The sequence below is a fragment of the Uloborus diversus genome, chromosome 3, assembly GCF_026930045.1.
Source record: "Uloborus diversus isolate 005 chromosome 3, Udiv.v.3.1, whole genome shotgun sequence".
Taxonomy (NCBI): domain Eukaryota; kingdom Metazoa; phylum Arthropoda; class Arachnida; order Araneae; family Uloboridae; genus Uloborus; species Uloborus diversus.
In genome coordinates this window covers 74207326-74234813 of record NC_072733.1, presented here as the reverse complement: position 1 = coordinate 74234813, position 27488 = coordinate 74207326, and the positions used below count along the sequence as shown (strand labels likewise).

Here is a 27488-nt window from a genome sequence, read left to right as displayed (position 1 = left end):
CCCTCATGAAGGGATCATGTATCCCTTGATGTGGAGATACAAGATCCCTCTATGAAATTTTTTAAAAAATATATATTACCAAAACTATCTGTTTAATTTCAACTAAAAAAATTCTGTCAGATAGAAGAAAAAATTACCTTTGCTCATGTACTTAAAAAAAAAAAAAAAAAAAAAAAAAAAAAAAAAAAAAAAAAAAACTGATAATTTGCAGCATAGAAAAAAATTGAAAACTAAAGTGGGGTTCAAGTATCCCCAACCTCCCCTAAAGCAGCGGAAATATTACAAAATGATATTTTAATCACTACATGAATCGCACTTTCGTGAGTTTATGTGAATCATGTTTTTCTTCATTTCCTTGACTTGCTCTCTTGTGAAAATTTAATTTTAAATGTAATTACGAATGTATGTTCTTGTATGAACAATTTATTCCAACCGTCAATTGCAGCAATTCTTTATGAAATATTTTTCTCAACTGTACTGAATTCTGAGAAAAGCTTTTTATAGTTAGTATAAACAAACAGTAACTTGTTGTCACCGGTATTAACGTTCTGTTCCGTCTCGCTATTCAGCTATATACCAAGCGAGATAATATTTAATGTCTTGAACATTCGCAAAGAAGTAAGGCATAATCAGTTGGAAAGTATTTTCTGATACTTATATAATTGTAAAGAATTTTGAAAGGAAAACGAAAAGAAAAACTAACAAGATCAAATTCATAGTGCATTTCAAACCAAAGGTTTCATGAAAAGCAAACAAAAACCTATTCTACCAAAAAGAAATTGTTGAAGATGATTTTATTACTGGAAAAGAATTGTCGCTCGAAGAACAGTTGCAATTATCTATAATTAATAATGATAAAAAAAACTACTCTACAAAAGAAACGTCCACATTCAAAAAATGATTTTTTCAAAACCAGTAAGCTCAAGACGAACTTATTTGAAGATGAAGGACTTCCCGTAAACTACAGGAGGTGCATCGCGCTATATTAACAGTAGCTCCTGCCTGCATGAATTCAGAAAGAATATTTTAAACTGCAGGAAATTTGTTCACTAAAATGAATTCCAGGTGGAGTGACAATTAAATAGATGTATTATGTTTCTTGCTATTATGGATTTTTTATTATGGCATTTATCCCTTCAAATTCCATTTGTTCACAATAAGTAAATAATGCGCTTTTTGCACAAAATAATAAAATATGGTAACGAAACATTACGTTTTTCAATGTTTTTTTTTTGGAAAATTTCTAATACCGGTATGAATACTGGTATTCCGGTATCACGTTAAAAAAATACCGGTATTGTATTTTTGGTCCGGTATTACTAACCCAACACAAAATTAAAGATTACTGCAACGATAAGTAGTAATCTGTAATTTTATGCTATAACAGGTTGGTTATTTATTTTTACTTCTATGCCCTAAGGTATATATTTATTTCTCTATACATTGTTTGTTCAATTTGGATTTAATGAGCACAATTTAAGTCCTATTATAAATCCTTATTTAATAGACAGATATTCTTCGGATAGACTTCATTCTAAAGAACTTTTTGACGAAACATATACAAAAAAAATATGACTTGTTTGCTATGATTTTCTTAAAGATTTTTCTTTCTCACTAAATAATATTTAACATTACCTTTCATGAAATAAATTGAAAAATGGTTACCCAAAAAACCTAGAAAGTTAAAGGATGTTTCTCCACCAGAAGAGTGAAGGAATTCGAGATTCTAAGGATATTGTTTCTTTTTTGATTCAACTTCTTTCTTCTTCTTCTTCTTTATTTTTTTATTTCGTTTTACGAAATAGGAAAAAAAAAATATGAGAACTAATAATTCTGAGAAAACTTAGCATTGATGAAGTTAATTAGTTGATGATTTGACGGTCTGATTCATTATGCTAATCCAGGAATTTCAACCACCTTATTTCACACACAAAAGAACAATCTCCTCGTGATTTTATTTTTGACAGAAAGAATGGTTGAGATATAATTATTTTATTTTGTTGTTTGCTTTCGTAATGATTGAAAAGAAAAAAAGAACAATTTGTTTCTTGTAAAATAAAGAATTACAATTTCAATATATTCCGCGAAGAACTATTTTTTTTTAAAGCATTGTATTTTTTTTCCTTACTTTATATGTTATTTCACCAATCCAGTTTTGAAATTTTACATTGGTAGCAATTATTTGTATAATTATGTTGCACATTTTGTCTTTCCTATACTTGTATGCTTAGATAATGAAAATATAAGCTTGATTTTCAACAATTTTCTACTAAAAATAACAGAATTTATAGAAATTTAACACCTATCAGTTTGAAGGAATAAAATTGAGATCATTTTCATAACAATTAACACTTTTTTTAACAAACCTAAGAAAGGTATTCTATTTTGAAAGTATGAATTTACTGAAATATCACATCTTGCAATTTTTGAAAATTAACTTTACATAATTTTCGCTATTCCTTTTGGTGCTTCTTATAAAACATATACATTTTGTTTCGACGCAAGTTTTCAAATATTTAGTGAGGTATGCTTAAAATGATTTTGAGCAGAAGTTAAATGAAAAAAAATAAATGTCTAATGTTACAAAATTTGGACGCTGCTATAAAGGTCTAGTTGGTTCGTTTACTTTTGTCATTTTTTGAGCACGTAAAATATCTCTCCTATTATCACAAATAATAATTTAACAAATTAAGTATTTTATTAAACATAATTGTCTAACTTAGACATTCCATAATGCTGTGTGTTTTGTTTGGATCACAGTTCCATGAATACAAACATATGAATACATTTTTATTACATCTCTATAAAAGTAAAAACTTAAAAAAGAGAGAGTAAATTCATTTAACCAAAAGTGATTTACAACTGAAATATGTACTTTTTAGAATTGAATTAAGCGTTATTTTAAATTTCCAAATCCTTTCAAAATTCCAAGAAAATGCCTATCTTTTACAACTGGATCAGTTAATTCTGAAAACTCTTTTTACAGATAGTCCTTAATAAAGGAATTTTCTCCTTAATTAAAATTAATGGTTTTTCAAGTGGAGATCAATAATATTTTTGTTATAACATAAGTTTTTAACTGCTGCAATTTATGTTAAAACTTGTTTCCATTGTTTTGCTTCTCACTTGAATTGCGCACCTTTAATATTTTGTGAAAAACCTAAGCGATACGTTTCCATACCACTAAAGAAACAAGTAACTTCGTAATTGGCATTACGAAGTAACAATTATTGGAAAGAACAAGTGCAGTTTATAACAATGTAATATTAATCATAAAATGCAAGCGAAAGCCATCGCGCGGCTAAAATTGTTCCTTTTGTCAGATTCTTTTTTTATTGCTAATTTAGACTTGAAATAGTTCAGCATACATTGATCAGGCATTTGTACAGAAATTAATTTTGATTTCAAAGACTTTTTTGCTTATTTAATAATCTATTTCCCATGTTTCAGAATATTATTGGTATTTTCAGATTTTTGATGACTTTGCTAGAACTACATTGCAAGAAGCTTCTAATGAGAAACAATTTTCTTTTGCGCTAAGAAAGTTTCTTTTTTTCTTTAATATTGAAAAATAACTTCAGAATAAGAAAAAAATAGTCTTATATAAATTTTTAATGGTGTTAATTAACTTTATTATTTTATTAGTAGAGGAATGTGGGACAAAACAACATGTTTTCAAAATGAAAACTTGTTCTGAAAATTATGGTACATAAAAAATGAGCAATATATTTTATAATAAAACTTGCATTGAAACATTATTTTTTATTTTGGACAGTAAATTTGTACCTCCAAAGAAAGATAAACAATTTTCACTTTTTCTTTCGTGGGGCAAAGTGGAAAATTAAATATTTTTCTAATGAAATATTTTTTACTAAATTATTAATGAGTATCGATTTTTGAAAATTTCTTGTATTATCATTTTTTTTATTTTTAAGGTAAAATTTTCTGGACTGGAGTAGATTGCATATATTACCACATAGTTAAAATATTACCGATAGGGTGCGCTAACAGCAGATTGAATATTTCACTATTTCACTTTCCCCTCATTCTCTTACTTATACGTATATTCTAAGCTTAGACAGCAACTGAACGATATTTTGTATTAAATATCAACTATTTTATGAGCTAATTATTTTCTCATTAATTTAAATTTTTTCTCCGTGCTTTCGAACTTTGCTTGTGCTTTTAAACGGTTTCAGTGATGGAGGAAATATTTCTGTTATCGCATTAATTTGCAGTCATGGCAGCCAAAAAACAAGAACTATATTTACGGTTGAAATAATTTTCGTAAATCGCGCTTCTTCATATTTGTTATAAAAGATTATTTTGATCATCTGAGTTGTTTAAAATCTTAATAAACAAAAAATAATTATTCCTTTCCGAGATTCCAAACGACATTAAAAATAAAAAGATGAAAGAATTTCACAGACTCCTTATTTTATTTATTAATTCTCCTTCTCTTTTTTCTTTAAATTTGCGAAAAAAAAAATAAATTAATAAAAAAACTGCTACTGCAAATTACAAGAAGATGCTTTTTTTTATAGTAGTTATATAACTAGTTTTTACTAAATGTAACTTAGAGCTAAGGTTTTTTTGAGCAATCACGATTGCTTATTGTTCTCATTTGACCATCTTTGATGTCCGTGCCTTTTTCAACCCCCACCGTCACCTGCAGGCGCGACTCCGTCCCCCGGTAGCCGCTCCTAGTCGGTGGCGTCCATGTTCTACACACATGCACGCTCATACATATACGTACTCACACACATACAACGTGCATACACACAGTCTACGCACACACAAAAGCCTACACATACACAACTAATACATACGTCTCCGTTCAAGAGGAGAGGTAGGTTTGGAGGGATAGGAGCCGTGTTTTGAATTTAAAATTTCAAAAGTCAAATTATTATTTTTTTTTCAGTTTTTAATAGTTATTGCTATTAAGCCATTTGCAGTTTAGTTTAGGTTTCAGCACTGAATTCAGTTATATTAAAGCAATATACTGCCGTGGGAAGGTAAACGGCAAATTTGACAAAAAGTGTGTTGAATTCAACATTAACAATTGAGAAATGTTGGAATTAGAGCTTTTTTTTTTTTTTTTTTTTTTGCGCCTTTCTTTCAGAGAAAACCAAATAAGCAAGTCCATACAATAAAGCTAACGTACAATAGATCACAAAAATGCAAAAAAAAAAAAAAAAGAAAAACAGCAGTATAGGCCTTGTCATCATCTGCTTTTTAGCGAGAATACTTTCAATCAAAAGAAATAATTTTAGTTTTGAAATAAGGATTTCATTTTTCCTTGCACAAAAATCAATCAAAATGGAGACTCTTCCTGTGCGTTGTAGATATCTGGGGTTAGGTTCGAAAACGTCCCTAGAGATGCGCAAAGAAAGAACTAGAAGAAAAAAAAGACAAATGTTAGTGCAAATCACTTGGACGCCCCTCCATTTAGCCTGTGGATTAAAAGACTCGCTGTTATCTAAATACTCGTCATGGCCGAGAGCTGCCTTTTCTATGAGTTGAGCAGGGGGATTATTAGACCTTTCATAACTGCTTTTACCCAGTAGGGTCTGAAGCTAAGCGATAACGGCGAGCCACCGGAATTGCGGGAACGTTTTTTTCCAGCAGGAAGAATGTATTTGCAGAGAAACTACTTTCACAATGGTTACGCTGGAGGTCGCGTTTATTTTTTTGCGCGATGTTATTTTTCGCAATTTTGTTGACAAGTTTCAATTTATTATTACATTTAAAGTTTCTAGACATTTCGGAAATTATTAGTTCGATATGTTTTTGAAATATGACATTCCGTTATGCTTTTTAAAGTCAAATTCAATCAATAACTTGGAATTAAGCTTTTCAATTCTTTAGAAACGTTATTGGATTGAATCGTGGCAAAAATAAGCATGAGAGCACTTAGATTTGTTAAAGGCTTTCATTAATAGACTTCATTAATGATGAAAAGTATTTTCACTCAAGTTGCACAATTGAAGCAAGTAGCTGCAAAAGTACGTATCTCCAACACCCAATTTTTCCCGTATGCGTCTTTTTTTTTTCTTTCAGTTTTCTCTTGCAATATTTCGGTAGGCCAGCAGCCTGAGACAGTCAGAAATTTTCAAAATGATCCCTTAAATGGTTTAAATAAAGGAAGAAGAGTAATTTTAAGTCATAATTTGTTGTAGCGACAGATATGTGAATTTTCCTTAAAAAGGTTACTTTAGAGATGCTTACTTTTGCAGCCATTCGCTGCGATTGTGTACTTATCGAAACTCCAAATTGTATTTGAAATAATGCTATAACACATTTGTGACATCATTGAATTTCGTCATGGATTGTAATTGTTTTTTCAAGCAGAGCAAAAGCGATGACAAACATTCCAAACTATCAATTCTATATAAAATTTTTGTTTACTAATAAAAGGCTTGTTTACAGAAAGCAAACGAAAATGATGCATCTGTAATGCCTACAAACATTTGTACTGACTTTGCAAAACCGTTAACATTTAAGTATTTGCTCTTGTTATTCCGTTTAAGAGGATATAATGTGAAAACTATTTATTATGCGCTGATACATTTAATCATCTAATACGCTTAGCAATTAAATTTATGTTAATCATAAACCGATGATTTAAATTGACTTGATTTAGTCATGACTTTAATCTTCCATAAAATCAAGGCTTCATTTAAATCTCTCACTATTCATCAAAGCCATGAGTAAAAGTTTTTTTTTTTAAATAAATTTTATGTGCTAATTCTTCATATCAACCCACTTTGTATTTGGAATAACTTTGAAAATCTTAATCTCAGTTTTTAAAAAAAGCCAGCGAGACTAACTTTTGAATATTAAAAAAAGTCATTAGTTACATTTATTAATATTGTGACATTTTTTTCCTTTTCTTTTGTTTTATTTTTTATTAACATTACGGTGTTGCCTTGAAATAGTTTTGGACGTATGTTAGCTTTTTTTCGTTTATATATCTAATATACTTTTAGGTATCATAAAAGCTTCATTAACGACCTTATAACAGCAGAAGTTAATGCAGGGCAAAACTTGAACTTCTACAAAAAAAAAAAAAAAAAAAAAAAAAAAAAAATACCGTTAAGCATAGTTACTATGAAATGGCACACATTTGCGCCATCGCTAAACACAGGTATGAAAACCATTTTGGAAAAATTCAGGGTTTTTCTTGTTGAGCCATGAATTTAAAGCTTTTTTAACGTCATACTTGATAACCCACTTGGCACAAACTTTGTGATATCCACAGTTAACCTTGAGCAAAGCCACAAAAGACTTTCAATGCATCAGCAGCATTCTAAACTGTAACAAGACTGACTCCTCGATCAATTCATTAGTTAGTTCTTAAATTGCATCTGTGACCGATGTTGTTGACCGTTCGCTTCTTAGTTTAGCTCAAATTTCTGTTTATCTGCTTGAAAACTTCTTCACCCAGCACCACAAGTTGTTGATGTTCATTACAGCATTCCGATAAACATTTTTCAAGAGATTATTTATTTCCTTAAGTGCACTACCCTCTTTCGCCAGAAATTCTATAACAGCTGTTTCTTTATCTTCAGATGCATAGTTCTAATCAATCGATTTAAAAACGATTATACGTACAAAACTGTAAAAAAAAATTGTAACCTTACTCCATAAAATTGGTGGCAACTTAGCTGCCTCCACCACTCTGGATTAACTTAACTGATATAACTGCTGTAAAGTTACACATTGCTTGGGGAAGATTACACCATGGTAATGTAATTATGGCGGAACGTCTCACACATTTCTACGTAAGATTACACCAGAATTTTCTGTATGTTTACAGAGAAATTGCTTGAAAGTTTACACATTACCAAAAATTAAGCTTTCGTCTGACTTTCTGGAACGATTTATCAAGATCATGCTTTTTAACAACCAATATACACCAATCCTTTTAGTATACAATATTTATTTACCTTAACATTTTCATTGCACTTGAGAGGAAATGACCTGAGTCAGGACAGAACCCAGAACGCGAATCTGACAGACTCGCAAAGCAAGAGCATTTACTGGTCGGCTACTAAGGTCGGTTTACGTTCCGCCATTAAGAGTTTGCGTGCTCTGCGCCGATTCTGATCTTTACGCATGCGCTTTGAATTCGACTGAAATCATAGTGCAAGGTTTCTCCAACAATTTGAGTTTTTAAAACAATGATGCTACACACTTTAGAATTCGTGTAACGTTACATCCATTAATACTGGTAACCTTTCACATTTTTTTACAGTGAAGTAGAGTAAGGTTACCTTTATAACATCGTACATTGATATTCTAGCACACGTAAAAGAAATAAAATTTAGCATGATGGAGTCAATGCTTTTTGATCCCCCCTCGAATAAAGATATCGATCCTATAAGCCCTTTTTGTGTGTTAATTTCATTGCATTACGCTAGTTTATTGGCTATCGTCTAACTTACAAATTATTTCCTCTTAAATTTCTATGCATTTAAAATTTTGTTTTCTCGTTTTAGATTTGCACCCATTAGGTAAGAAAAATGCAGATGAAGTAACCAGATCCTTCTTGCTTAAATTGCTTGAAATTATGCTTGATTTCGTTACCAAGAGCAATGACAGGTCTACCAAAATATTAGATTTTCATCAACCTGACCAATTGAAGGAGATCCTAGATCTTGAGATTCCAGATGATCCAGTCAATCTTGATCAGCTTCTTGTGGACTGCAAAGAAACTCTCAAATATCAAGTGAAGACAGGTAAGATTCTTTAGTTCGTTAGTCTAGAGCAGCTATTTATGTATAAGAAAATAATACGGCTACTTGGTTACGGTTTTATTGAGAACGATTAATAAACATGGTACTAAGTATAAAATTATGTATATGGCATTAAATATTAAATTTATTGGGATTACGTTTTGCTATTTCTCAGAAAAAATGGGTCTGACTTGGACTATTTGGTGCTATTTCTTACAACCAACTGCTAAATTAGTTTCTTGTAACTAACCTAATTCGGGATAAAAACAAGCTTCTGAGTTTAAATCCTCAGGTCATTGTCATATTATTTAAATTTGCATAATATGCATCCTGAAATAAGCAAATAATTAATGTTTGTGTTAGCCACGTAAATTTTTATCAAAAATATAGAACGCTCATAAGAACCCTTATAACTGGATAAATGGTGAAGTTTTACTTTTGTGACAGCTATTTCGGAAACACGATGTCAATTTCTGAAAGTTTGAAGCATTTTTTTAATTTTATTAAAAATAGGAAGAAAAATCATTGCAGAGCTTTTTTTTTTTTTTTTGGTATTAAGTTCCATGACATTTGCATTTTATTGAACAATATTAAATTGTAGATGAATGCAAAATAAACAGAAACCTGCATTAATAAATAACATCGTGCAAAATTAAAATTTTAGAAGCTGTTAAATTAATTTCTTATCAAATACATTTCAGTTTTCGTTAGGATTTGAGAAAACTACGCTTATCTTATTCATTTAGCGTCAACAACGGGCTTTGAAATGTTCTCTTTTGTTAAACGCGATATTTTAAATTATATTACTATAATTCTAAATATTTGGTTTATTCTATAAATTTCACACAAGTGAGAAAATGCAATGTAAATTTCAGAATAACATTGTATATGACAAGCGTTCTCAATCTTTTCTGACTCGAGGCACATTTTGAGGAATTAGAATTTTTTCACGGCATCCCAGGTTATCTCTAGTGATAACCTGGGGTAGTTATAGGATAGACTGGGATTGTCTAGTGATAACCTGTAAATATATATATTGATTCAGGGGGCACTTGGTGGCACCACTCGCCTGTCCCTGCGGTACCCTAGGGTACTACGGCACCCACTTTGAGAACCCCCGGAAAATGGTAAATTTTACTTTTTATGTTACTATTCATAGTGAAGTTAACTTTATTTTCTTCTTTAATTTGAAACACAAATACGTAGTTAAAACATAATTGCTGAATGAAATAACTCAACTCTCAGCTTTTTAATTTGATAGTCTTTTCAAAGTTAGTACTAGTTTGTGCTCCAAAAATTCACAGGTGGCTTGAAAAAACAGTGAAATGATGGACATTCGAGGATAATTCGGTGTCTCCCGTAAAAATAATTGCCTCTGGTGACCTTGAAGTTATACTGTTTACCTACCGCAAAAAATTAAGGAATACAATGTCTGTCAAAAGCATTTTTAGTCACCGAAGTTCGCTTAAAAAATATTGCCCATTTTCCACAAGGAGCAGAATGATTACTCAACGTAGTTAGAGAATAAGTTGTTAAATATTTACACCAAATAGCTCTTTCAAGATTGCATTGAAGCTAAGTTATTAAATCAATTACAACATCAACGCAAAATTCATTCTTCATTTTATTTACATTTTAGCACATAGTAGATAATGTATGAAGCATGGTCGAACATCCTAAGTAAGCAAAACACATTTCCTAATATTTTTCACGCCTACTGGAACCATCAAGTGTTGAAAGAAAACACTTATGAGTTTTTTTTTCCCATTGCTTAACCCTCTTTGAAAGAAAATAGAAAGTCTTAACTTATTGGTGAGTCAGGTGCTGGACAGTTGCTTCAATAAAGGTTTGTATTTTCAATATTAACGAGACACTAGGTGCCTTGTTAAATGCAAGCAACAGTTCCCTTCCTGAGCCGGTCCCCTTTCATTCACCAATTATCCGCTGAAGGGGCCACTTCGCGGAGATTTAATAACAGAGTTGGGAGGACGAGGGAGCTGATATTTATGGACCAATTATTGGCAGTTATTCTCCTCTCCCCTCCATTGCAGATTGGAAACTTCTTTGCCGAAGGAAAGTAAGAGATTTGTAGCAGTTCTTCAAGAGAGTTTAAAACGGTCCGAAATCTTTAACGTAGCCAAAAGTTTAAAATGTATTGTTCAATAACATAGTATGTGTAAACTGATTGCAATATTGAAGAGTCCACATAGCTTTGTCTATGTATCACAAATATTTAACTAAACAAAACTGCAAATGACAACGATTATAAAAGCAGTATGATCAGTTTGGCTGACTACAGATAAATCAACTGCAACGAGAATTAATGAAACAAATTTTTAACAGAAAAGTTTGCAAAAATAATTTCAAAACAAAAGCTAATTTCAAAACTAAACACCTACGAAAAGCTCGTATGAATTTTGATAAAGAATAGTTTAACTTTTTTCCAAAATTTAACTGCTCTACTTCTTTTTAAGCAAAGTTTTCATTGAATTCTCGTTAAGTTTTTCAGTAAAAGAGTGTTTTTTAAAATTTTAGATAAACCAATTCAACAATTCTTTTCAAATTACAAAGTCTTGGTTTCATGATTTGAAATTGGAAGATTTATCTTTCTTGGCCAATTACTGTGATAACACTGCAAGGCAAACAAAATAACTTTTTATATGTTTCTGACACCATTCTTGCTAATTCTTATATAAAATGACCCTCTTAACCAAAATATGACTTCTTTTTCACCCATCACTCTTTGGAGATAGCTTACCCCTATTTTCTTTAGTTTTCGACAGTTTCATAACCGTTATTTGGATTTAGAAGGGAAGAGAGTGTTTATTATCTTAACTGCGTTACGGTTCTTTTGAAGGGTTAGAGTAGTAACAAGTTCAAAAACACGAACATATGAATCAAGGAGATTTGGTGGGGGGGGGGGGGGATTGCCCTTTAAAATATTTTGTAAATCATCAAATTTACTTTTCTCAGGGTTTTTTTTCTTCAATTTTTTTCTCTTATTTTTCGGTGTCAAACGGCTTCACTCGTACTAGCCCCACATCTAAAAATGCGATCAGGTTGCTAAAATTAAAAGAAAATAAAACAACTAGGATGCGTCGCACGCTGCATACTAGTCGCATCGCAGATATTCATAAAGGAATATTTCCGGCATTTTTTATATTTATTTGAGTTACATTCACAGATATACTTAAGTATATTTTGCAATATAGCATTAATGTATACTTTTGTTTCTAGATATGCTCCCTGGTGTGTGTTTATCATTTTTTTAAATCAAAAAGGGATAAACAATAAAAGGTGATATAAACACTAAAATCCCTATAAGTGGGTGCCTCACCTCCGAATAAATTCTTAATTTAAATACTGCATTGTGAAGGTTTTATGAGGAGCTTAAAAAGTGAGTAGCAGGGTTTTTCTTTCTTTTTTTTAAAGAATAAATCAGAAAAAGAGAACAGAGGAAAACGTGAAGAATGAGAAAAAAATATTTCATCTTATTAATAACTTTTAAATAATCCATGTATTTGCCACATATTTTACGTCATGGCACTATGCATTTCGCTGAAAACACTAACCTCTTTCTTTATTTATGTTAGGACTTGCAGAACAGCATGTGCCTACAAGAACGTACATGCAACTATAAGTTTCAGACTTTCACGATTTATCGACGGATCCCTTTATAGAGGGAAATATCGGTATGATTAAACTATGAACATACAATTGATTTCATTAAAACAAGATTATATTTTTTTCATCGTTCAAAATATACATTTCTTGTTCAAAATACGCATAATATTTATTAAATTTGACAGCATACCTTCAGTGCTATTCACATCCTGTAAATGGGGAGAATCTTGTTTTTTTAATTTTTTCTGAGTTATTGATAGCGAATAGTCAAAAATATTACTAAGGCTCTTTTATTAACTGCTAAAAATGTAAAGTAATAAACCAGTTTTGGTTACTTTAGATGTACATTTTTGTCACATATCATAAAAAGCCTTCAAAAGAAGAACTAAGTTAGAACTTTCTAACCAAAATGTTACCTAGCAATTATATCGGACACAACTAAAGACCGGACTGTAATTAGTAAACAGGGAAACATATATCCCTTCTAAGAACTTTAAAGCAGTTGATTGAAAGTAGTAATGAAACAAAGAAAACTCCAATCAAGAACTACAACTCAAGCTTCACTTTTAATCATTCAAAAATTTGTGAACAAGACAACCATAACTTTTAATGGTTTGAGTCTCTGTATAACTTTGGAATAAAGGGTTTAGGTGACAGAAAGCATGAAAATTGCTGCATGGTTCACGGTCTATACGTCCGAAAAATATTTATTTTTTTCATCTAGGCAACAGGCAATGAAAGCTCTAGTTCTAACAACGGCATGAATTAAAATTTAACTGATGTGACGAATTTCTAATAAATGATAAGTATGATTCAAATCTCTAGAATATAATCTCTGAAATCCAAACCATCAATCTGCAACATGCACCAAGAGAGAACTTGAGCCCACAGCAATCACCTCTCATTTAGAGCCGGGGTGCCATATAATACCTCTCATTTGTTTCGCGTAATAACAGCATTGGCTGCAGAAAAACATTCGAGAAGGGGAAGCCAGATCTAAAAATCACGGCTCGTTGAGTCGCAGACGATGATCCCGAGAGAGGTCTTTAACGGCCCCCGAACGCCTCGGTGCACACCACCAATTGACAGATGCCGGGAGAAGATGCCACTGCCCAAAACGGCCGGCCACATCCTTATAAAGAACGGGATTATGGCAATGGTGGAGTGCTCTTGGACCTACTCGTGCGATAAGGAAAACGAATGCTGCTTTTGATTTTATGAGACACCAAAGACAGATTTTTAGGAGGAGGGGTTGCCGGGGGATTTTACTTTGCATATACGTCTCATAAATACTAGAAACCGTTTCGACGTTTTTCACGGTAAAACGAAAAATATCTCTCCGTACCGATTCGATTTCGATGTGAAAAGTGAAACGGAAACTACGATTTGAGTTTGAAATTTTACTATCGATTTTTTCAATACCATTGAAGCATGTATTTCTTAAAATATTGCCATCACTGCAAAAAAAAGCTGTTGTTTTTACAGTAAAATACTGGCAGCTCGCATTCCAAAGAAAAACTGCAAAAATTACAATTCTAAACTGTAAAATTTGCAGTAATATACTGTTTTATAGCAGACTTTTACTGTGAAATTTACAGCGATAAACTGTAAAATTAGCAGTAATATACTGCTTTTTAATAGAACTGCCCTGTAAAACTTACAGTATCAAACTGTAAAATTAGCAGTAATATACTGCTTTTTAATAAAACTGCCCTGTAAAACTTACAGTATCAAACTGTAAAATCAGCAGTAATATACTGTTTTAGGAATGACTTGACCTGTAAATTTAACAGAGATAATATGTAAAATTAACAGTTATATACTGTTTTGTAACGGAATTGCCCTGCAAAATCAACAGTATCAAACTGTAAAGTTCGCAGTATTATGCTGCGGAATCAACTGAATTGTGCCATAAAAGCAGCAGTAGTATACGGTTTTATAAATGATTTGTACAGTAAAATTAACAGCAGTAAACCATAAAATGAAGTTATCAATTCTTATGCAAAAGGGTTTTTTCACCGTATCGTTTCTTTTCATAGCCGAAATCACTGCTTTTACAGCTGAAGAACAATATCGAAAAGTAAAGCAATTGAGTCAGTATGTACGTTGTATAAATCAGCCTACATACGAAATCTGTTCCTTTTCTTAAGTTTTTCAACAACAAAAATAATGTTTTAGGCTATGAAAAGCGACAAATAAAGAAATATAAAACACTTTTCCATAGAAATAGTTAACTGCTGCTAAATATATGTTTTATTGATATTAATTTCCTTGTACACAAAATAAATCAATGATCCATCTCAATATTTATAAACACACGTTAAAGAAGAAAAAGTGGTGCATTTTCATTTCTACAAAAAACTTTTAGCTCTATTGCAGACTTAAAAGTTTTCAAATTGAAGGAAATTGCAAAATATGGTCTGAAGCTTTATTTTAAGAACAGTTATAGCTTTTTCATAATACAAAACTTTTTGATCCATGGAGGTAGTAAAAATGAGAAAGGTTTTTTATATATAACTGAAAATACTACATCATATCTTCACTAAAAGTACTTTTTTCACTTCCAGCATTATTGTAATGCTAAAATGTGCAGCATAACGTGAGAAATGTTTTGCAATATGCAATCCATTAAACCTTTAAGTTTATTTTAACTTGATGCATGCAATTATATGCATTTATTTTTCTTTTATGGTAAAAGAGAATATTTTCATGGTTTTCTTCTTTTTTTAATGTTATAAGTTGCATTTGGATCTACTTCATTTGAGAAATACTTGTAACAAATTAATTTTATTTCACACCATATGTGCAGTATACAGCATTTAGACTGCACAGAATGGTTTTTATTCTAAACTGATTATTATAGATTAAATAATACTTTATCCTATTAACCTTTTAAAGTTTACATAGATGAAAACTATAAATATGTGACGGTTTAAAATTCCAGAGCTACTAAACAGAAACAATTTTTCAGTCGGTATAATAAAATCTGCAGGTTTATGAGTACTAGTATTAAAGTTAAAAATTGGTTTTACTACTCCAAAAATTATATAACTTTATATTATGTTATACTGTTTTCATGAGAAAAAATAAAACATTCACACCATTAAAAATTGCCAAATTATTTTATTTCGTATACATCACCGATAAATATCGATTAGTAGTTTTTACAGTGAAATTGCAGAAATTCATTTAAAACCGAATGCTAATTTTTTCAAGGCCAATATTTTTCCATTACAAACTTGATTCTTCTTTGTGACATCTTTGCCGACTTAGGTGCCATCACTAGGCCTTATATCATGAAAGCATCTGTCAAAATAAAAATTGTTAGAATCTCATAAAACTTGTGGACGCCAAAAAACATTCATGGAAAAATCAAATTACGTAGGTATAAAAATACGCCCTAAAATAATTAAAATATGACTCTGAATGATCTGAAATTAAGATTGCCTTGGGAGTTGCTTTTATTTTGAAACCGCTTAACATATACCTAAATTGTAATTGAATCGTTTATTTCAGGAACCAGTAAGCGCGAAATATGTTGTTTTAAGGAGAAAAAAAAAACTGCTGTGCTGCAATTTGGAAACTACGCAATTGAAACGGTGGTTTATTAGTGTCTAATTGAAATAGACCTAATCTGAATACTTTACATAAGAACTCAAAAAAGAAAAAAGAAAGATTACATTTTATCTTCCATGTCAAGAAATAGACTTATACTGGTTTCTGAAATACAATTTAAAAAAATCCTTCTAACTTTCGGTAGTTTTGAAGGATTTTGTAATACATAGGAGACCGTTGATTAAGAGTAATATTTATTTTTTTCGATCGGATAACTGAAGTGATTGGTGAACGGGAGAATATATATCTTAAGGATAATAAAACTTGAAACTAGTTTCTTCTTATAATAGGCTCCAGATTATTGGACTGCAATATGTTTACTTCAAAGCAATAATTAGGATGCGGTAGAGAATTATTTTTTTAGAAAATGGAGCAAGGTCGACGTTTAGGACAACCAATTGGGAAATATTGAGGTATTCATTTAAAATAATGAATACTGTATCTAGCCTCTTTTAGCCCCCCCCCCTCCCCGAGTTGCTATAGTAGCACTGAAAACCGTAGATGTTTTTTCTTTCTTTTTCTTTAACTCATATTCCATTCCAACACTTGTTAACAGCTCGAGCTATGTTCAACTGATACCAGCTTCATATCCTTTTTCTTTGACAGCTGCCCATTATTAGAAATCTGAATATGAAACAATGTGTGATGTAAAATAATTTATATTTCTGTACTTAATATGAAATATTTTACTTGTAATTTTTTAAAATATTTTTGTTTCATATATTTTATTCCACAATTGTGCTATTATATTGTTTAAATTTAATTTTTTGGAGCTTTTTTTCTAAGTACTAAGGAACTGCATAAAAAAATCATTTGAGTTGGAATAAAATAATACCGTAAGAGCATTCTATCTTATATCTGTCTTAATATTTGAGCATAATTTAAGATGTTTCATTTATATTTTATGTCTTTTAAAATGTGCCCCCCCCCCCGTTTTGAACAGCTATCGATATCCCCATTAAATCCGCCGGCGGCTTTTTTTTTTTAAGTGCTACTTCTTTTGATAGGATTTAGACAATTTATCTTTAAGTTTTTCAGAATTTACCTGAAACTCGGAAGAAACAATTCTATATTCCCAAAATCAAGATGACTTAGTTAAAGTCAATTCAGTAAAAAGTGAAAATCGATCAGAAAAGTTGAAAGTTTTAAACAAAAGAATAAATCGACAAACATGTCAAGAAATAGATTAAATCTGATACTGCCAGTTCTAATCATTAAGAAATTGTAAGTCCACATTTGGCCCGCCGTCCTTGCTGTAAACAATGCTTACCTTCTTGGAAATGCTTGCCAGAAGACCGCACCTCTTTTAACTGTAAATTTAAATATGCTCACATTTGCAAAATAACTGCTTTTTATTTACATTACAATAAAAAAAAAACTATAATTTTGTTTGTTAAGTGTCACAAGTCTGAATATACGAAGAAAGTTTCATACGCTGTAATACATCGTACTTTAAACTCTAATCTTTATTGTTGCTCTCATTATAAAGTTGACTTTAAATTTTGTTCCTTTAAATTTTTACAAACATACGTACAATAAATAATAAAGAACTTAACATTCTGATTTGGTTCCTTCAATTTTACTAACATGTAAAAACAAAGAATCAGTGCTCCAAAATTTACTGGAAAATAAAAATAAAAAAATAAATAAATAATGAAATAAATTACGTTTAATTTAGCACTAACAGAAATTTCTATATTCCGGTGATTCTTGAAATGATATTTTTCAACTACCCATAAAAACCAATATTGAATTACAAGTTTAAAAAACCCAGACGTAAATGAATTGTATGATCCATCACATTTAAATCAAAACAAAATTTAGTTTATCTTGTTCCAATACATAGTTCTTGATTGTAACATAAAACCTGACAACGGGCACACAAAAATCAGCTTCAGGGGCCCAATATGGCACACAGACCGTAGGATAGGCTTTAGTGGCTAAGAACGCTCTAAAGCTCAAAAGCATTTGTGATTACAAATTACATCCTAAAACATAAAAATATAAATGAAAAAGGTACTTATAAACTTCCATTACCGGCATTCATGTCACTAAGTGAATCATTGCAACATCCTTCAGACTAGAGGCTTCTTTGAAATTCCAAGCGGAACACAACCACGAATTGCCATCTTGATAAAATGAGACCACCCATTCAATTCTGGTACCACTAAACTCATAGAAATAATATTGCATTAGTGAATAAATTTAGATGAAGGAAATTCAGGCGGCTGGAATGAAATACTTTAAGACATGAATAAAAAAAATAGAAATATATTACAGGCCATCCGTTTGTATGCACAAATTATAACTTAAACATAATGGAATAATTGAAACATTTCAAAAAAAAGAAAAAAAAACCCTAGAAAAATATGTCATTGCAATTCAAGCTTTATGTTAAGTTTTCCCTAGAGAAAGGTTTTGTAAAACAATCAGCTATATTATTTTTAGTTTCATCAAATTGTATTCCAAATTCATTTTTATCAATCAAATTCCTTAGGAAATAGTACCCCACATCAATCTGCTTAGTTCTGCAATTTTCTATTGCAGAACTAGAAAAATCGATTGCAACTAGATTGATTAATAGTACTCTGTACTGTGACAATCTAAAATTCTGAACTCTTTTCGTAGACAATTGATTTAAAATTCCTTTAACCCACATCATTAGATTATTCACTAATTGAAATATACTCCGCTTCCATCGTTGACAGTTGTACGCATTTTTGTTTGAATGTACCACCATATTATTCGGACCCTATCCAAAAACACTACAAGCCCCCCTCCCCCCCCCATTGAAATCCGGTCGTCGTGATTCGAGGCGTAATCTGTATCAGAATGACAATGATTTATTCAATTTACAGACAAAATTTAGATTTCAGGGACGAACAAACCTTTCAGGTTGTCTCACAAATCTCCTCTTTTACATCCGCATATAGATACGCATTGCAAACATCTACATGGAAATGGACTCAATGTAGCTTATACACAAAAATTGAAAAGAAAGCCTCAATCAAAGGAAAGGAAATTACTGGAGAAAACACTTTCGAAAAGTACCCCCCCCCACCTGGTGGGTATTTAAAATTACCAGTCTGGTCTTGAAGCGCATTATTTCATTCTGCTCATTTGTTTTTAAATAAAAAAAAAACATCTGTACCCTTTTTTCTTTCTAAAACTTTCATTCAGTGGAACCAATACGTAAACGTTTCTTTCTCATATCACCTGAATTTCTTGAGCCATTCCGTTTTGCCAAATTTAAATCTCGGAAATGTTAGCTTCTAGCATACTTGAATTATCCCCCTCTATCTTCATAAAAATCCTATACTTTTCTTGAATTATCATCACAAGTGAAATTAAAATATTTTGTGTCATATTCAATGTTATTTTCAGAACAATAAACCTCGGCTTCACGATTCGGACTTTAGAACCGTCGTGTCAATAGAATAATACTTATCCCTGTATTCTTTATTTTGCCTTGGACTTGCTTTAACCCATTTAATTCTCAACATGCTATTTTATGATTTTCAGGATATTCTTCTGCTACTTCAGATTTACTCAGTAGTGAAATAAAACTGTGTCCCTCTGTTTCTCGTTCCTGAGGGGGGGGGGGTCGTCCAGAATTTATTTTCATCGAATTTAACATTCAGCGTTTCTGTCACTTCGCGATTTTTGAGATCCCAAATTCTGTAACCTTTCGTATGAAACGCATATCCTACCATGACTCCTTGTTGAGTTCTCATATCCAATTTGTTTATTTTCTGTTTTGGAAGTCCAATATACGAAATGCATCCAAAAAAACTTCGGGAGTGTTTAATAGATGGCTTTCTTACCCCAAATAGCTCAAAATAGGTTTTGTTTAATAGATGGCTTTCTTCCCCCAAAAAGCTCAAAAAAGGGTTTGGTTTTTCCTTTTAAAGCCGCTCTAGTCCGTAAGCAGTGGAAGTACATAGCTGCTTCGGCTCAGAACTGCTGAGGCAAACCCGATTCATTTCAAAGTTTCCATTCAATTAATGTTGGCTTATAGTGTTCTATGACGCTACTTTGTTAACTAGAGGATTTGTTGGTTTTTTCGATTATTATGCTTTGGTCGCTAAGGTAAATTTCAAACCAGGAGTTCAGAAATTCCTTTCCGTTATCGGAGCTTTGCCACAAATCTCTCTTATCTTTTGAAACCTGACAAAATGTTCTTAAACCTCTCTTTTCTTCTTAAAGAAATAAACTGGAGAGTTTCTTGAAAAATCGTCTATTATTGTGAAAATAATCGCCCCCCCCCCGCTTTAAAGAACTCAACTGCTAAGGAACCCATCGTATTCAAATGCAAAAGGTCTTACCGGGTGTTGGCTTGAATCTCCGTTACAGGTTTAAACGAAATTCTCCGATTTTTTCATTTTACACGGATAACAATCTGACATATTTTTACTTTTGATAAGCAGTGAAAGACAGTGAAGTACAGAATCACACTTTTCGTTATTTATAATATACTTTTTGTCTTCATCCTGAACATGTTGATGCCAAAATTTAAGACTCAAAGTGTTCTAAAAGTTAAAATGTAAGGAAAGTGATGAGTTTCAAGGTTGTAAGAGTTTCAAATTCTACTGTAGTTTCTCGAGCATCTACTTTTCTAAATGAGCATGCCCTTCAAAGCGAATAAAATATGACAAACAATGCATAATAATGTAAATATTCTACTTTAAATTTAAAAGCTGTAATTTTGACGAGAACGAAACACTGCCAGATCAGAAATGAAAAGCTGAAAATTTTAAAATATAGCCAGGCATGGCCTGAACTTAAATATGTTGGGAAGGCGTATAATCTCAATTTGCCAAATGGAACTTAAATATTTGCCGATTAATAAAATACTAGTAAATGCACACATTAAGTAAGCACAATTAAGTACAATATCTAATGAAATTTGCACATTCGAGAATTTAAAAATTGCAACATTACAATTATGTCCCCAAATTTGCCGAATAGCCAGACAAAATTTTCCCAGTATGGCATTTTTGGGGAGGTCATAGAGACTTCCCGTGACCTCCAACCGAGTGCCTTTGAATATAGTTTCTAAAATTATTTTTACGTTCACAAGTTTCAATGGTACTACTGCAATTTTCCTGAAGTAAAACTTTAATTTCCTGCTGACGCAAATATAAAACTTTTAAAACACAAGGGTTTCGTGTTTGTATTTTAAAATGCTTATTTTTTGAGTTTTTTTTTAATTTTTTTTTTGAGTTCTTTATTGATGATTCTTTCAATTATTATTATTTTACTTTCAACCGTTAAGTATGAAAGCTGGCTCCAGATTTCAGAGAATTTTGAGTCGTTCAGACATCAGAGTATTGTATTTCCACAGTGACAAATTCTTCAGCAAAAAATATCAGTAAATTGTATACTGTTTGCATGTCTCTCTGTCACGTTGTTATTTTATTTATTTTCATTTTATTCATCGAATTATGTATAAAAGCTACTGATGCTATAACGTAAAGTTTTTCAATAAAATGGTTAAATGCAAAATGTTAAAGAATTTAAAACTGAACATAAGAAAAAAAAAACAGAAGAAAGAAGTCAATCGCGATATGTTAAAAATTCACTAGAGAAAATAAAAATTTAAATTTTAAGCACTGACATAGTATATAACACAAAATGTAATCGTACACAAAGTTTAATGTTCTAATAACTTTAAATACGATCAAGAAAGGAATTGATTTATTTTTAAATAAAATTTGAGTTTCAGAAAATGTTTAAAAACTATCACACGTGCAATAAAATATTCAGAATCACAACAACTACTCGGATTTTTGCTAGAAAGCAATCGCTACAACTTAGCAACTATAAGAAATTGCAAAGTCAGCATCAACGAATATTAGGATACGAATTGCGATTTCAAAATAAACTGTTATTTTACATACATTTTCGATGATAAAGAAAACTATATTTTGAGGAAAAGGGAATGAATATAATATAACCAGCACTTACCTTTAACTTGAATTACAGTTGAACAGTTCTGCCTCAGCACATCCGAATCATCAAAAAACATGGCTGCCAATATCTTGAATTCATTAGTTTCTGTTCCCGTATGAAAGAAACACCTTTTGCGCATCGTTTTGCGCAATCTAAAATATTTTTACAGTTTTTCTCTGTTATTTAGCACAGCAGTATTAAACTGTAGGAAAAAGCAGTATATTACTGTAAAAACAACAATTATTTTTTGCAGTGATGTTGTTATGTATGTTTCGACAGTTTATCAAGAAGAAATGGTTGCCTTTGGTGGTGGTGGTGGGGAGGGATTTCCTTGATTTAATTATCATCTTCTGCATCGCAAAAATGTATTTGAGGGCGCTTTGTACTTATCATTCCTATGCAAAAGAATTAATTTTATTTTTAATCTAAAATAATTCTCTACATCTAGGAAAAAATTAAGTATTTCTATTACTTCCTCTACTTTTTATTTACGGAAAACATCAGCTGCATAAGCATAAAGCATTGATTTATATCTTTAGAATAATTTATAACACAAAAATTCAAAAACTTTGCCTTTAATCTTATTTTTTCAACATATAACATGCAAGCAATGTTTTTCAAACCCACCTTTTAGTTGTTTTAGATACGTATTTTGCTACAATAAAGACAAACAAAATATGTGATTGTTTTTCTAGCTTACATAGAGACATTAGTTTTTTTCTGTAGATAAATATTCAATCAAGATTTTTCATTAAGGGAAACAAAATAAAATTTACTTTTATGCTTTGCTATTTTATTTTATGAGCATCTGTTCAACATCCTACGTCGCCCTAATATGTCCACAAAGGTTTTGAAGTCATTGTCGAGCAATTTCAGTTTTTATAAGTGCCAAATATTTATTTTAAATCTATGTACTCTTTGACTTGTATGTTGTTGGATAAACCTTAGAGCAAGAATTAGTAAATAAAGGGAGTGAGTCCAATCATTGGCTAAGCAAAAGCTTGGGCAGAGAGCTCAAGTTACGAGACTCAACAACGACGAATGGTTGACGCGTTTTGCGGGAAACTAGCGAAGGAAACCTGCTTTTTTCCAATGCTTTCTTTGAAATCTATCACGTGACTTGGGGTTTTTTCCGTCGTGAATGAAAGTCTTCACTCCCTCCATTTTATCTCTTCTCACTCGGATACACTTCAAAAAAAAAAAAAAAAAAGTCATATCCGCACAGTTTCTGTTTATAAATGATTTTAAGCAATTATTAATCATGCTTAAGTTCATTAGAAATTCATATAACTCGAGATGTAGCGGCTACGCATGTTGTAGTGAAAAGAAAAGTGCAATGTTCTAATTCCTGCTTTATGTGAGCTGTTTTTAAACTCGAAGAGATGAGGTGTTTATAGTGATTCAGGTCTAGCCTTCATCATGGTAGATATTTCTTGGTTCTCCTAACCAAGACACAGATGCAGTACCAAATAGAAATCCCCTAAAAAGGCATCCCAAATCACCCCCCCTTCCCCATATGCTACAATCAACTCTAGTTTCAAGATTTGGTTGTGCTATTAATATTGAAACATTTCCTATAGTTCTCGCAACTCAGTGATTTTAATCGGTTAAACAGAACAAGCAGCAGCATATTATTTTTCGATTGAAATCACTAAGAAGTGTTGCATCTTATTTAAGTTTACTATTTCGTATTTTTACACGGCTAAATGTGAACAGAAAAGAAAATATAGTTTAAGGCAGTTTTATTATTCATTCAATAGAATATAAACATTCAAATATAAATTATAACATACGTTTTCTTCACGATTTATTTATGATTTTAGTGCTTTTTTTTGCTGCAAGAAAGTACAATATACAGCTATACAGTAAATTATTTTTTTGACATTTTCCTTCAAAGTTGCAAGAACCATGTTATTGAGAAAATGAAGGGAATATAACGTAGAGTCGCTGTAAAAAGCTGGTTATAAAATTAAATGCGTCATAATTTCCGTAGTGAATTTTACAAATACTGCTGTCATCAAAATTGCAGCAATTCGTCGCCCTGTTTCGATCAGACTGAAAATTAAACGCAAACGTGGAAGAAAATGGGCGGAAGAAAGCACAATAAATTTTGGGGAGAGAGGATTATTAATAATATAACATGGGCTGCGAGTGACACTCTCCTCTTGTGACAGCTGCTTTTGGCGCAATCCACGAACGACAATGTGATGCAGCAGAAACAGACGACGCATAAGCTTAACTACGCATTTCACACAACTCAACCATCCGACATTTTTTTCATTAATTAGGGACCAAGGAATGTAATTTGAAAGGGAATGATTTAAATGACTAATGTTCGCTAAAACTCAGTGATTGCATTTCGAATATTTTAAAATTATTCGTCTGTTAATTTTTTGGTTTTGATTTGATGTTTGGGAATGAGTATTTTAAAATATAATAATTTTCAATTTTGTAAACGACAATAATTAACAAGTTAGTTATTATTAACTATTACCAATAAATGAAATAATAACTATCTTAATTATATTTTTCAACCCTTTTAGAAAAATATAGAAATACATTTTTTAAACTGAATGAAACTTTAGACACTTCTAGCATATTATATATATATATATATATATGCATATATTGCGTTTTCCGTTTAACTAAATTTGATACTTGCTTCTTCAAAAAAAGTTAAAATATGAAAAACTATGAAAGTTTAGTGAGTTAAATTACTTATAGTTGCTAAGGGTGAAACACAACCTCTAAAAACCTTCTTAGGGCGAAACTAATTATATTTTTACTGTATTCCGAATCTCCAAGCTTAATTAACTGCTAAAAACTGAATAACCGATCATGTACAAATATTTTCCAATATTTGTCTGTCTATCAATCTCTTTATATATCTTTATCTACCTATATTACGGAAAGAGAGAGAAAGAGAGATAAACAAATTTTAATAAAAAAACGAAACAGAAAAGTGAATCTGTTTATGTGGATGAAAAGATAAACAAATAAACGACTCAAAGAATATTATAAATAAAAGAACAGGAAAATGGAATTTGAAAACCGAAATAGAAGATAAGACAACCGGATAGAGAACCACTTGAGAGGTGAGATCAATCTGTCCCGTGTAATCCTTCTAAAATGTTCTGGATTGGTATTGTTTATTGAGAAGTAAAATTGAAGAAATCTCTTAGCGTAACCAATGTTTTAAAAAAGGTAAAATAACTTAGAAATTTCAATAAAATATTATTAAACTAGCAAGTGACGTATCGGCTAAAAAAATTCAGATAGAAATATTGAAGCACGGAAACATACCGAAATAGATCCATTGGTAATTATTGCAAAATAATGTGTTTTTCAGAAAATTGATATAAATACACACACATAAATAGATCAAAAAGAAAAATTAAAAATGATGCAGAATATTCTAAAGAAGATGGTGGGCGGAGAGATAAATTTATAGATATAGATGAAATTATGTGATAAAAATACAGATCGCTGGTCAAACATAGAAGCATAGAAATAAATAATAGAAATAGATAAAATTCATGAATAGTTAGGTGAATATTGATGTATAATATCGCGAATAATTATATAAAGAATGAAAAATAAGCAAATATACTGACAGATACTAAAAATAAAAAAATTAAATATAAATGGGGACTGAGTGCACAAAACTTAAATAAAATTCAGTTTGCAACTTAGACAGATCTTTTCTTCGCCATTCTAATGTTTAACACATCGCATAACATATTTGAATCAAATTAATTTTAAAACAAGTTCCGGTTAACTTCTAAAGCTTTAATGCATTAATTCTTCACTTTATTTTCAAAAGAAATGCAAATTCTAACATTTCTAGTCAAAACTTAATACGAATAAACTCTTTATTTCTTATTGCACACCGACAACAGGGTTGTACAATTTTAATATTATCACACTCAAATTGCCCCTGTCTCATATTTTATTATTTAGATCTAGCATTTTTCGCGATATTTCTTTATGAGTATTAAATAATATAGACATAGATAATATAATAAACGACACCAAGCTAATTCATGATATATTGCTCCTACAATCTCACTGCAGAACAGGATACAGCACATGAAACTAGCTGTTAGAGTCCATCCATAAAAACTGTTACACCAGGAAAGGGACTGATAGAGATGCATTCCACTACCCCCAACCGGAACAAGCTTCACTTTTCTCTACTTATCACAGAGATACTGACAGGTCATTTACTTGCGTGGAGCTCACACGTTGCTCCTAAATTAGTTTCACAAATTTAATTTCCTCCACACAAGCCCACCTAATCATGCCGCAAACTGCGGTACAAAACGATTGTCCTCTTACCGGAAATCAGGGGAACTTCTGATGATGACGTCATGGATGATACTACCTGATAAAAACGGCAGCACATTTTATGTCATTAGGTAGGATTGTGTTGGTCTCTTGATATAAGTGGCAGAAACTTTTTTTCGCCCAGCTAGCTTTTTTTATAGTAAGATCAATGAATATTGTTTTAGACATCCTAGATAAAGTGTTTCCTTTTAGTTTCAACTTATAATTTCATGTAAAATAAAAAAATATATATATATATATATATTTATTTCAGTATTTCTTTTTTTTAATTTTATTTCTATCACATCCCCACGTTTTTACTTACTAATTTTTGCCTGCTTTTACATTTTACGTGCATTTTAAAATAAATCTCTGATCTTTAAGTGTTTTTCTTTTTTTTTTTTACAAATATTACATACAATACTGTCGTGGGCAAGTTCAAAGCAGTAAAAGCAAATTTTTCCTTTTTCCTTTTTTAAAATTTTTCACTTTTCCTTTTTTTTTTAAATTTTTTGTTATCTATGTACGTCAGCTGTATTGTACACGCTTGTTTATTTGGTTTCCGTTAAAAAAAAAAGCCTCCCAACAAACGTCTAACTCCATCATTTCCCTGATATTAGTATTGAATTCAAAACACGCTTCTTCAAATATTTCGGAAACTCATTTTTGAGCAATTTTTTACTGCCGTTTACCTGCCCATGGCAGACTACAACTTTGATAATCTATGGGGAATCTGCAGTACAAACGGACAAAATTTACTTTTCAATTTTTGCTGATCTCTGGGAATGGATAATCGATCGGAAAAAATTTCTGGCAGAATCTACAACTTATCATCTAATTTGGCAATTTTTTCTCAGGTGAAAATCTCAAAGCTTTCAACCTCAAAAAAAATTTCTTAAAAACCACCTTTTTTGTCCATGGGTAGAACAACCCATTCACCCCGTGGACAGGTGCATTTGTACCCATGGACATATAAAAAAATAATGTATAAATAGGTCTGAGGAACTCAATTATACTCAATACATTTTCATAAGCCATTTTATATTGAAATACTTCAAACATCCATTGAAAATAACATTAAATAAAATCTCCAACAGAAATTAAACTTTGAAAGTTAGTCGAAGGTTTTTTTCCCGTTTTTTAAATTTTCCTTAATCTTTAACATCACTGAACTCTTTAAAAAAGTTATTAGTCTTAAGAGAGTTAATGTTGTTATGAATAATTAATATGTTT

At 31.1% G+C, this 27488-nt stretch overlaps 1 protein-coding gene across 1 annotated transcript in view; it reads left to right on the top strand.

Moving 5' to 3' along the window:
• The window catches only part of LOC129218801 (glutamate decarboxylase-like), a 136432-nt gene that overhangs the window by 12921 nt on the left and 96023 nt on the right, over positions 1-27488 (top strand). Inside the window, exon 2 of the mRNA XM_054853123.1 lies at positions 8502-8741. Coding sequence (XP_054709098.1) covers positions 8502-8741 — 240 coding nt within the window. The remainder of the gene's footprint in view (positions 1-8501; positions 8742-27488) is intronic.